The sequence below is a fragment of the Patella vulgata genome, chromosome 6 (genome assembly GCF_932274485.2).
Source record: "Patella vulgata chromosome 6, xgPatVulg1.2, whole genome shotgun sequence".
Lineage (NCBI taxonomy): Eukaryota > Metazoa > Mollusca > Gastropoda > Patellidae > Patella > Patella vulgata.
In genome coordinates, this window is record NC_065884.2 from 71,137,420 (window position 1) to 71,151,053 (window position 13,634).

Here is a 13,634-nt window from a genome sequence, read left to right on the forward strand (position 1 = left end):
CACCCGGGGATCACGGTGCAATGGCCGAGAACGTTCACCCAGATTTTCCGACGTGGTTCCCCGTCGTCAATGATGCAGGACGGAGGGTCTGAAAAAGACAGCTGTCTAGTCATTCGGATGAGACAAAAAACCGAGGTCCCGTGTACACATTGGCGTCCACGTAAAAGATCCCTTGACAGTTGGAATTCGATATAAGAATAGGCCGTAGTGCCGCTGTCCGGGAAAAATTTCCCTCACAGCACACTGTATGGCGTATGCCCGTCTTCATTAGCCCAGTTCGGAGAAAAACAGTAGGACGTTAAACCCAATTTCATTTCCATGCGCACCCGTTAAACCACCAGACCTCCACCCCGAATATTCTGGAGACAAATACCATTCTTCATTTAGTTTTATATGAACGTAAATAACAAAACCTGTATATTCATTCATAACAGTCTTTTTGACAGCGTTACATTAATAAATTGAAACATGTACTTTCAGATCATGACGTTGTTCATTCATAACACAATCTTTTTGACAGTGTTAAATTAAAAATATTGAAACACGTACTTTCAGATCATGACATTTCCATTCATAACAGCCCCTTTAAAAATATTAAAACATGTACGTTTACTTCAAATCATGACTTTGTTCATTCATAACATTTTCTTTAAAAATATTAAAACATGTTGGTGTACTTCAAACCATGACGTTGTTCATTCACAACATTTCCTTTAAAAATATTAAAAAATTCAATTGTATTTTCAGATCATGATATTGTTCATTCATCACATTTCCTTTAAAAATAATAAAATATTTAATTGCATTTTCAAGATCATGATATTGTTCATTCATAACAATTCCTTTACATTGAAAATATTAAAACATTAAAAGTTTTAGACATAAAACGTTACATCCCCTTATATACACAGTATTCGTTGTTGAACAATCATTATCCAAAGGGAAACAACTCCAATAGTGAATTCACATCAGATTAAATTGGTGATCGTTTGGAGTTCAATTTCACCTCGCTTTTACTGCTTTCAGCATGTCTACGTCACTTTAATGGCGTCCACAGTTTGAATATATAGTCATAATTATCAGGTCTTTTTTTTTAAATATTGATAACTATATTAATGTCTGCACGTGCGTCAATCCATTCATCAAGTTCCATTGCCTATTTTATTTAACATTCGATTGAACACGTGACGGACCTGTTGTGCCGAACTACGACGTCTGCCTTTATTCTCCATCATTTTCCTCCGCTTGATGTCACGATGTAGTTCATGGAATATTTCAGTTATATCTTCCCGTCCATCACTGACGGACGTCTCAAAGAACGCGCACGCCATATCCTGGGCGGCCATTTCACCCTCACAAAAATCTACTTTTCTCTCGTGTAATAGATCGACTTTATTCCCCACGAGCACACACTGCACGTTCGTTTTCTTGACGTCATCTAAGTATTGTTTGACGTTGACGACGTCTTCGAAACTTTGTCTGTCTGTAATGGAATAGACAAGAATAAAGCCGTCTGCCCACTTGACGTAGCCTTCTCTGTTTATATTCTCCTCCTGAAATAAAACAAACGTATAATTTGGACGAAAGATGGGGAGGTGGTAGAGTTGGGGAGGCGACAGACAGACCGACAGACATAGATGTCGACAATATATGACCATGTGTTTATAACAATATAGAATCAGCTCGCTGTATGTCCTTCTCAGTAAATTGAACTCTACACCAACTGTAGAAGATGGGGGAATACAATTGGTTTCAACGCCCGTTGTACATAACTAGGTCATTTCGGGACTAACATATGGTTCAATTTTATTTTAATAATTCGCTTGCAGTGGGAGGAAACCGGAGGACCCGAAGAAAACCCTCCAGGTTCGACAGACGGTCCTACTTCTTGTCATGCACAAGCGGGGAATAGAAACCACGCCACTTGACTCAATGACAGACCTAATAAAACAAGTTCATGCGTTAACCATTCGACCACCCACCCCACGCTTACAAATTATAGTCGTAAAGGGATTTAGTGACATACATATGGACAAAGCTCCACAAAACTATTCGCCACCCCCACCCCCACACCAACTCTTACAACGTATAGTTGTGGAAGGGGTTTAGTGACAAGAATATAGGAAAACAAGGAATGCTGCTTATGCTACAGAAGGCTAATTGGTCCACTATGTTCCTGTTTGTTATAATCAAAATATTACCTGTCCAGCCGTGTCCAGTATCTCCATGACAACTGGTTCCTCGTCAATATTCGTAGTGTGTTTATAGGAACATTCTAAAATAAATACAAGTATTACTCATATAAATGTTGTAATTTCAACATTAAACGATTCAAGAACTGAACATTTTATTGGGAAAGGGATAGTTACTTTAGTAACGTAAATTGTAGAAGGCGTAAATTGTATCGGCTCTGCCTTCTACTACGTTACTGTCAGTTGCTAATGACAACTAGTATGCAAATAAGGCTTTTCCCCATCTCGGTTCTAAGGCATTTTTGGAATCCTTACCGTCTATTTTAACACCGTGATTCTTCTTTGGTCGCTAAAAGGAACCATTTCTTGCCACATCCGACACAAATTTATGAAAATCCAACTCTATTTTCGTGTAGAATTGTGCGATACAAAAACATAAACAACTTTCATTTGAATTGGGCCGTCATTTTCAAACTAACGCTCAGCCAATAATCCAAACTTAGGAATGAAATTTTACCGTAAACGAAAATTCGTGCTGTACATGGTCACTAAAGTTTATTTTATTCAACATACATGAATAATTATTACATAAAATCTTTAAAATAGAACAACATATTATATTGACCCTTATAAAATATTTTAAATATTCTATGTGTTATTCTCATGTACAGCGAGATTTTTCGTTTACGGTAAAATTCCATTCCTAAATTTGTAACGTAGTAGAAGGCAGAGCCGATACAATTTACGCCTTCGACAATTTACGTTACTAAAGTAACTAGGAAAGGAATAGTATCAGAAATAAATTGAAATGGGGTTTAACATCCTGGTTTTATGCACCAACTGGGATAATGAAGATGGACATGCGCCATGTAGTGTCTTCTTTTTCTACTATTAGTGTTTAACGTCCTTTTCAACAGATGGTGATATCGCAGGGGTCTTTCCTGTGGGAGGAAACTGGAGTACCCGGAGTAAACCCACGAAGACACATACGCTCACACCAGAGGTGACCGGCCAGTTAGAGCTCGACGCGCAACACTATACCACTTAGCCACCCAAACACCCCATGTGGTGTGCTATCAGGGGCGCTTTTACGGCACGACAACGTGTACAGGGGACCTCGTTCTTCGTCCCATCCGAACGACTAGACCAGCTCCTACGTCGTGCGGGGATCACGTGGCTAAATGGGTAAGACGCTGGCTCGCTAGCCTGGATGTCCGGTGTTCGATCCCTGCATTGGCCGAGAAAGTTCATCCAGACTTTCCGGCTTGGTTTCCCCCTTGTCAGTGATGCAGGACGGAGGGCCTGACAAGGACATCTGTCTAGTCGTTCGGATGGGACGAAAACCCGAGGTCCCGTTTACATATTGGCGTGCACGTAAAAGATCCCTTGACAGTTGGAATTCGATATAAGAGTAGGCCGTAGTGCAGCTGTCCGGGCCAAATTTCCCTCATAGCACACTGTATGGCGTATGACCGTCTTCATTAGCCCAGTTCGGAGCAGAACAGTAGGACGTTAAACTCCATTTCATTTCATTTCATTTGTCTAGTTGTGGATAATGTACGTACCCCTTTACTAGTTGTGGATAATGTGCGTACCAAATCACCCCGTTGCACCCCTCCACAACTCTCCGCTGTATCTAGTTGCACCCCTATACAACACCTTGTTGTGTCTACTTGCACCCTTCCACAACTCCCTGTTGTGTTTAGTTTCACCCCCCCCCCCCCCAACTCCCTGCTGTGTCTAGCTGTGGATAATGTACGTACCCCCTCACCCCGTTGCACCGCAACCACTTGATAGTGTACTTACCAAGAGTGGGATCATATTCCCAGATGAATCTTCTCGTTAAAAAACGAACAACTAAAGCTGAAATGATAAATAAACCTTATTAAATAAATATTATATTATTTTAGTTTTCTGCGGGGAGTTGTTTTTCTAAGCCTTCTATTGAAGATGCTGTGGGTTTTAATCCAGCCCTGGCTCCTTTAATTGTGCAATGAATTTGAAACAGGGGTCTGTCACGAGCATTTTAACTGTTCCCCAATCATTTATAGTGAATAAAATATGTCTTTAAAAAAATGAATTTGAAACACGCAGTTTACTGACTGACTAGGTTCTTAGTATTGTTTGTGTTGCAGGTATGTATATTTTGCAATCTTTGTTTTCTTATGCGTGTGGTACAAGACACCCAGAGCAATACCAGTTGGTGTGTGTAAAATAAAAGCTTTAAATATATTACTACATGCAGAATGCTTGCCATCAACAATTTGACAAGTCAGATAACTGAACGTTTGTTGCTTCAACAAGAGTCGTGTGAATCGTGCTTTAAGCTCTGTACACACTGCCAACATTTTCGGCAACATATTGAGTAACATGTTGACCAGGTGCGATGTTGATGATAAAGTTGATAGTGTGTACAGTTCGGAAACATTCGGTAACATTCGGCAACATGTTGTTGCCGAAATAAAAACAAGATCAAATTTGTTGTCGAGATACTAATGATGTTGCCGAGTTTTATCCAGTCAGGGGGGTTGGATGGCCGAATGGTTAGCGCGCGCGCTCTGTATCATACGGTCTGTCATTGAGTCAACTGGCGAGGTTTCGATTCCCCGGTTGTACGTGACAAGGAGTAGCGTCGCCTGTCCAACCTCGTGGGTTTTCTCCGGGTTCTCCCACTGCTAAAGATCACTAAGCGCAAGCGAATGATTGAAATAAAATTGAACCATGTGTTTGTCCCGAAATGACCTAATTTGTGTCGAGTGGACGTTAAACCCCATGTCTCTCTCTCTCTCTCTTTATCCAATTAGAAATGGGGCATAAATCACATGATCTATCTGGATGTAGACAAAATGGCAGCTATCAGCAAGGAATGGTTGTTAAGTTGCCTAAAATGTTGTCGAACTGTTGCCGTGTGTATAAAGGGTCAGTTTTTTGTTGCCCGGGTGTATTTCCGAGATGTTTCCGAAAATGTTACCGAAAATGTTGGCAGTGTGTACAGAGCTTTATGGAACGTTTGTTGTTGCAAGAGTCGCGAGACTCGTGCTTTAAACACGAGATAAACCATTGAGGAAGATATGTAAGGCATGTCTGAAACTAGAATTTCTTGGAATAAAAACTGGATTTTTACGGCTTCCTGTTTGTTTGTTTTGGCGTGTTTAACGTCTGTATAATAGACAGCTAATTGACAAGCCAATAATTAACAATTAACAATCTACGAAACTGATTGCTGTGTTTTTGTCTATTAGAATACAAGGTTGTCCGTTTAAATCACGGGATGAGACGAACTAAATGTACTTATTTTTATACATAGTATTTTAAATTCTTAAATCTATTGAGGGGGGGGGGGATCCAGTGGCTAAGTGGGTAAGAAGCTTGCTCCCTAGGCTGGAGGTCGGGGGGTTCGATCCCTGCATTGCCCGAGAAAGTTCATCCAGATTTTCCGGCGTGGTTCTTCCATGCCAGTGATGCAGGACGGAGAGCCTGACAAGAACAGCTGTCTACTCGTTCGGATGGGACGAAAAACCGAGGTCGCGTGTACACATTGACGTGCACGTAAAAGATCCCTTGACAGTTGGAATTCTATATAAGAGTAGGGCGTAGTGCCGCTGTCCGGGCAAAGTTACCCTCATAGCACACTGTATGGCGTCTTTATTAGTCGGTGCAGTAAGCAGAACGTTAAAGGCCATTTCATTTCATTTCTTATATCTATTGAAGGGGTGGGTGGGGGATGGTAACTCGTGCGTGTTTTAGATTTTAACAATATTGTATCTATAAATGAATGGGATTGAGCAAAAGGCTTGAAACCTATATTAGCTCTTTCCATAGATACCAAGGTATAATAAATGAAAAGAAATGTAACGAGGTTTAACGTCCTACTGTTTTGCTCCGAACTTGTCTAATGAAGACGGGCATACGGAAAATGCACGACATAATACCAATCAGCTCCTTCAAACAATAAAGTGGTTCGGTGCATTTTTAGGTTATAGTCCAGACAACTTAATTAGAACTATTAAAAATAAACGCCATTAACTTTATTTCTTCATGTCAAATGTTACTTGAAATGATCTTCTTCGTTTTGATATAATTGACGTATCTAAATCTGGTTCCGCCGACACTTTACAATTGTTTAGATAAAGCTATCGATAAAAAATAATCCAATTTTCTTAATGTCAAATTTAAAAGATTTAGAACCAATTTCAAGAATACCTTTAATTTTTGTGTACAATTTTATTTTGCACTGAAAAAATAATCCAATTTTCTTAATGTCAAATAGTTTTAGAACCAATTTGAAGAATAACTTTAATTCTTGTGTACAATTATACATGTATGTTGCACTGTTAGCTAATCTATACACGTGGATAAAAACAAAAAACGTCTTTAGCAAGAAACACTTACAGGTTTAGGACGACTCGACATAATTCCAGATCAATTAAATGAAACGCGGTTCAACGTCCTACTTTTCTGCACTGACTGGGATAATGAAGACAAAGTGTTCTATGAGGGACATCCGCTCGGACAACGGTCTTATTCCGTTCTACTCCACTAACCCCTGGGTTCACCCTTGGGATATTCACGTATTCAAATTATCTGTCCTTGATCGTAGCTTGATTCTACGAACCAATCAAAATACAGTTTACACACGCGGTTTAGCCTCAGTGTTATCTTTCACAACAATATGGCGGTTTGATCGCTCGATTATGAGAAAGTTTGCAAGGAATTTAATATAAAAGAAATGGAATGCACAGAAAAAAATGTCCTACGACATGCTTTTGATGGGAAAGGTGTTTTTATGTCAGTCAAAACAGGCAGTGCCGAATCATTATGCTATCAAACGTAATGGTCGAGTCGATAAATACAGCACTACCATCAAGGGCAGATAAATTGAATACAATCATGTCTCCCCGATGGATGAACCCAGCGTATAGTGGTGTGGAACGGAATGCGATAACTGGGGATACCGAGGGTGGATGTCGTGATGTCGTGATGTCGACCTTCGCGACATTTTAACCCGACAATACGACATTCTTACCCGACACCACAACATTAAAAATGTCGTATTGTCGGGTTAAAATGTCGTGATTTCGGCTTGTCGGGTTGCCTTGATGTCGGGTTAAAATGTCGTGATGTCAGGTTGTCGCCTGATGAAGGTCGACATCACGACATGATACCAATCAGCCACCATACTAAACCAAATAAAGCGCTGAATTTGATTCATGTGATTTTTGTTTTTTCCCCGTGAATAATACGACAGCCATTTGTGTATTTCATCGAACATTATTGGTTGGAAATCACCAAGGAAAATTTTAAAAAAATATATATATAAATCACTTTATATACAATCATATCTCATTAATGTGTGCTTTTAGACCCGTAATCACGGGGACTAGTCTAGAGGTCCCGTGTTCGATCCTTGCATTGGTCGAGAAAGTTCATCGCAACCCCTAGGCTAGCGAGTCAGCGCCTTACTCACTTATACAAGATGTGCATTGATCAGCACTAGCTCACTAACCGGGTGGTCCCGGATTCGATCCCGGTGTTATCCGTGGAAGTTACTCGGAGGGGGGGAGGGCTTGATTAGATACAGCGACAAGTCGTTTGGAAGGAAACTCCGCTTTCCAGGTAAAATTCTCTCGTGGCTGGCCCTCGTCATTTTAATTCATTTCCACAGTTTTTACAATTAGTTATCTGTTTTTCAATGGCTTGTCGTTTTTATGGATATTTAACGTCACGTCAAAGGATATAATTTATTGATGAAATAATATTAAGAGGTTTATTTTCGACCTGATGGATGCTATGTTTCTTTAACCTCATTTCAAGTAGCCAATAGGTAAGATCGTGTTCGTGTGAAATATCTAGGTTTATAGGCCACTCACTTACACATGAAACACTAACTGTTGTGTTGTTGTCTATTGATCTCACAACTTCAGCTGTCTCGATATATTGCCTGCTTCCTTTAACTCAATCTTAAAGGAGCTAATATGAAATGAAATGAAATGGGGTTTAACGTCCTACTGTTCTGCTCCGAACTGGGCTAATGAAGACGGGCATACGCCATACAGTGTGCTCTAAGGGAAATTTTGCCCGGACAGCGGCACTATGGCCTACTTTTACATCGAATTCCAACTGTCAGGGGATTTTTTACGTGCAGGCCAATGTGTACACGGGACTTCGGTTTTTCGTTCCATCCGAACGACTAGACAGTTGCCCTTGTCAGGCCCTCCGTCCTGCATCACTGACAAGGGGGACCACGCCGGAAAATCGGGATGAACTGTCTCGGCCAATGCTAAATCGCTATAATATTTAGGATCTAGAAATTGACACAAATGGGTCGAAACCCATATAATAATGTAACATGAATGTATATAAACTGATTTACATTCGATCATTTCCATTTTTACTCTAATTTCAAATCATTTATGTTCGGCGAAATACGCCAGAAGTCTCAATCGAATGGCAATCTCTAGCATCTGGTTATTCTAATCTACACCGATAGTAGTTTTTGCGCGTGCTGTCAAGATAAGAATATGACGCCACCAGTTGACACGACTTGTGGAATATGACTAGCTTCGTTCTTTGAGCCCCGTGTCACAAATGACGCGGAAACGTGTAGGCCTACCAATGTCGACGACGTTGGATGACATTAAGTTAGAGACTTAGCTACTTTAACGCACAATCGTTAATTTTAGCTTCTCACTAGCACGATTCGTGCTACGATTGAAATCGTGGTTTTAATCGTGGAGTAATCGTGGTGATCCTATCAGGTCGTATCATATATTTAGATCAGTCGTAGCAATCGTGTTGATCGTATCCGAACGTTATCTGCACGTAGTAGTGAACTCAATAGGGACAACCCTATCGTTACACCTCGCATGACAGTGGGAACCTAGCATAACATTCTGATTTTGTTCTAATAGAACGTTTATTACTAGTGGGAAGAGTAATATTGCCTTATTTGGAACCATGCTAAAAATATTGGAAATCCTTCATGAGTTAAGATTCGGCTATGTGTCTCACCAGCTATGCTGAAACCTTAAAATAGACGGTAATCGATCTAAAAGCAAAAATGAAATAAAATGGGATTTAACGTCCAACTGTTCTGCTCCGACTGGGCTAATGAAGACAGGCATACAACATGCAGAGTGCTATGAGTTAAATTTTGCCCGGACAGCACCACTATGGCCTACTTTTATATCGAATTCCAACTGCCAAGGGATCTTTTACATGCATCCCAATTTCTCGTCCCATCCCAACGACTAGACAGCTGTCTTGTCAGACCCTCTGTCCTGCACCACTGACAAGGGCTTTTCCGGTGTGGTTTCCTGACAAGATAGCTGTCTAGCCGTTCGGATGAGACGAGGTCCCATGTACACATCGGCCTGCACGTAAAACATCCCTTGGTCGAATGGTAACACGTGCACGTTGGATCAGAAGGTTTCGATTCCCCGCTTACACGTGACACGGAGTAGGTTCGCTTTAGGAACCTCGTGGGTTTTCTCTGGGTCACCGGTTTCCTTCCAAGTAAGTTATTGAAATGAATTTGAAACATATGTTAGTCCCGAAATGAACGTTTACGCCCTCTCTCTCTCTCTCTCTCTACCTCTCTCTCTCTCTCTCCACTGCACTGTACAGTCCCAGGTCTGTAATGAAAAACAAACCAATTGTCCCGAGAAAAGTCCAACAAAGATAACATTCATCAGTAAGCAATATGAATATGAATGAGAGAAATGGGGTTTAACGTCCACTCGACACAAACTAGGTTATTTCGGGACTAACATATGGCTTAATTTTATTTCAATAATTCGCTTGCGCGTAGGGGTCTTTAACAGTGGAAGGAAACCGGAGAACCCGGAGAAAAACCCACGAGGTTGGACAGGCGACCTTACTCCTTGTCACGTACAACCAAGCTGGGAGAAAATCTAGCGTTGGTATTTTAATTGTTTTCTATATGAAAGATACATTAGGTAAGATTAGATAAAGAGCTGGCAGTTCTCACTATGGCAGTTAAAAACTAGATGATGTAAATGAAATATGCTGTAAATTTCAGACAAATTTCTTCACTCTAAGCCTAGAAAACATTATTTCAAAATTCACTGTAGCCTCGATTGTCATTATTACCGTTGTCACGATAAACTACAAAGTATCGATTATCTATTTTTTTATTTTAATCATCAACGGACGTTGAACAGCAGATCGAGTTCAAATGCAATGAATGAAAATCGGGCAGATAAGATGGCATCGAGGGTTGATTATGGTCTGGATAAGTTAAAGATACATTATGTAAGATTTAGATAAAGAGATAGCCAGTCTTGCTATAAAATAGTTCGAAAATAGATAATGTAAAATGAATAATTTGAAAATTTCATTCAAATTACTCTATTGCGAGCGAAGATATTAGCCTTTGAAGGTTTGAAAGACGTGTGCAATAATTTCAACCACCGTACTGGTTGTTCAAAGATAAGTCTCGCTCCTCCATTTTTAGCTTAAATCAAAATATGGCTAAACTGTTCTAATCTATTTAATATCGGGGAAATCCGATGCCATCGAGAGTTGATAATGGCCTGGCTACTTTAATTAATGTCTAATTAATAATTTAGAAAACATTTAAGGCCTAAAGAAAGACCCGCAATAGGCAGATTTAGTTCTTGCATAATTTATGTTTAATTAATGTCTAATTAATAGTTTCTAAATAAAAAACCTGCAATAGACAGATTTAGCTCTTGCATAATGCATGTTTAATTAAATCTTAAGCCGTGAGCAATTTGATTATATTAGCTGAAATACAAATGACGCATCGGGACTTACAGATTATAAAATGGGAATTGGCAAATGCTAGGGAGGCGTCGGTGGACCAATCCTTTTCTCTCTCGTACTAAAGTGAGTGCAATAGTTCGCAATTTTATGACTTTGAACTACTTACTTCAAAAGAAACACAAAAAAATAAGAATTGCCTTAATGTGTACAACCAGTACCAAGTTAGTTCACATAACTTCACATGTTAATTATATACATAATAAACCACTCGACTTCGAGTTTAGATAAGAACACACAAATACACGAGCTAGATATAGGGTTTCAGTTCTCCTCATCACACTACACCGTTATCTTGGGACTAACATAACGTCAACCTAAAGCGAGAGAGAGAGAGAGAGAGAGAGAGAGAGAGGGGGGGGGGTATTTGGCCATAAAATGAGACCCAGCGGACACGGAAACAACCCACGCCAGTTGACTCAATGACAGACCTTATGATATAAAGAGAGAGAGAGAGAGAGAGAGAGAGAGGGAGAGAGAGAGAGAGAGAGTTAACGCCCACTCAGCAAGAAAACTTGGTTATTTCGGGACAAACATATATATTTGAAGACAACACATGTTGGATCCCATGTTAGATCTGATCGGCTAATGAATACGGGCATGCAACAAGCAGTGTGTCATGAGGAACATTTTACACTACGTCTAATTCAAAATGTACACCGGACGCCGCTACTTGCTGCAATTTGATGAAGATATATCTATTAACTAGTGCTGTGAAGACGATGAAGGTGATAGTGATGTTTATAAACATACAAATTTTACAATTAGAAAATATCACAGATAAAAGAGGCGCCATTTTGGAATAATCTACTTCAAATATATTTTAATTTCACTGATCTATGGGTGTTTATATTACTCGTAAATTTGTAATTTATCAAATTTCAGATTGCAAATTAATTTTATCAAAAACGTATACCATAAGATTCGTTTAAATAGATATATAAACTAAACATTCCTAACAATAATCTTCTTTCAAAGTGGAACCGCGGTGACTCAATGGGTAAGGCGCTGGTTCAGAACACGTTGGCTCAGTGAGTAAGGCGCTGACTCGCTAGCCTGGAGGTCGGGTGTTCGATCCCTGCATTGGCCGAGAAAGTTCATCCAGATTTTCCGGCGTGGTTCTCCCTTGTCAGTGATGCAGGACGGAGGGGCTGACATGGAAAGCTGTCTAGTCGTTCGGATGGGACGAAAAACCGAGGTCCCGTGTACACATTGGCGTGCACGTAAAAGATCCCTTGGCAGTTGGAATTCGATATAAGAGTAGGCCGTAGTGCCGCTGTCCGGGCAAAATTTCCCTCATAGCACACTGTATGGCGTATGCCCGTCTTCATTAGCCCAGGTTAGGAGCAGAACAGTAGGACGTTAAACTCCATTTCATTTCATTTCATTTCATTTTCTAATGGGATGAAAACCGAAGTCCCGTGTATACATTGACGTGCACATAAAAGATCCCTTGGCAGTTGGAATGGCAGTAGGTCATAGTGCCGCTTTCCGGGCAAAATTGAGCATGTTACTAGATAATCGAGAATATGTGGATATTCATAGACGGTGCAGACACAACAGATGCCTATTTCTAGTCCAAACTTCTAACAGTGACAATTCCGTTCAGAACAAAGTAATTTGACTGGAATTTTCAATATCTATTTTTGAATTATTATAGCAAGAATGGCCAGCTCTTTATCTAATCTCCCATAATGTATCTTTAAATTTGTAAGCTGGCCTTAATAGTTCTCTAGCCTTTAAACTGTTCTTGTTGCAAATCTATATAATCCTCACTTGCAATTATTTGTTTATTTTCTTAGTTTATTTTCAATTTATTCTGAATTCATTCATGAAAAACAGGTGAATACTGCACCTGAGAATTTACTAACGCGTGTTTCTCACATTTTATTGCAGTATAAAACGACTCTAACAGATCCCAGCACAACTTGCTTAATGATATTCACAGACTCCAAACTCCTATTACAGATTTGACGGGCGTACTTGATTGATACCTAGAATGTTACTATCTGTAAACTAAAGGCAATGATCTTTGATTTAAGTGTGGCTTCAAACAACTCAATCACATTACATGTAGAGTAAGTTACTAAGTACCCTGAAGAGCACTAATAACATTTAAATTGCGGATGTTCCGTGGGATTTTGCCTATACCGTTTTTTTTTAGGACTTCGAATTTTGTCTAATGGTTTGGATTGTTCGTACTTGGTTTTATTTTATTGAAACACTGACGTTTGGCTAGATATTTATATACTTTCGTGGAATTTGTTATCTGTGAAAGGAGCATTTTGCCTGTGCAGCATTTAAATGGCGGATGTTCAGTCGGGAGCTCATTTCAACACTGGCTACATATTCGTATACTCTCGTTGAATTGGGTTTCTGTGGAAGGAGCATTTCGATTGTGCAAAATTTAAATGGTGGATGTTCAGTCGGGAGCTCATTTCAACACTGGTTAAATATTTTTATAGCAAGGGTATTCCTTGACAATTACAACGTCTTTAGAAGGATTTGAAGCAAATGATAAATTAATTAGTTTGGATATGTTTTTAGGCCAAATATATCATCAAATCACCCAGTTTGTACGCGGGAATGTATCTGTAACGGAATAGGCTACATAAAGCCCGGCCCATACCGCCACGA

At 39.8% G+C, this 13,634-nt stretch overlaps 1 protein-coding gene across 2 annotated transcripts in view; it reads right to left on the minus strand.

Moving 5' to 3' along the window:
• Nucleotides 1–420: 420 nt before the first annotated feature.
• The window catches only part of LOC126825530 (ras-related and estrogen-regulated growth inhibitor), a 62,304-nt gene continuing 49,090 nt past the window's right edge, over nucleotides 421–13,634 (minus strand). For both annotated transcript variants that reach the window (XM_050555185.2, XM_050555184.2), the window contains exons 3-5: nucleotides 3,999–4,055; nucleotides 2,202–2,275; nucleotides 421–1,553 (exon numbers count right to left, since the gene is read on the minus strand). In XM_050555185.2, coding sequence (XP_050411142.1) covers nucleotides 1,143–1,553; nucleotides 2,202–2,275; nucleotides 3,999–4,055 — 542 coding nt within the window. In that variant the 3' untranslated portion in view covers nucleotides 421–1,142. The remainder of the gene's footprint in view (nucleotides 1,554–2,201; nucleotides 2,276–3,998; nucleotides 4,056–13,634) is intronic.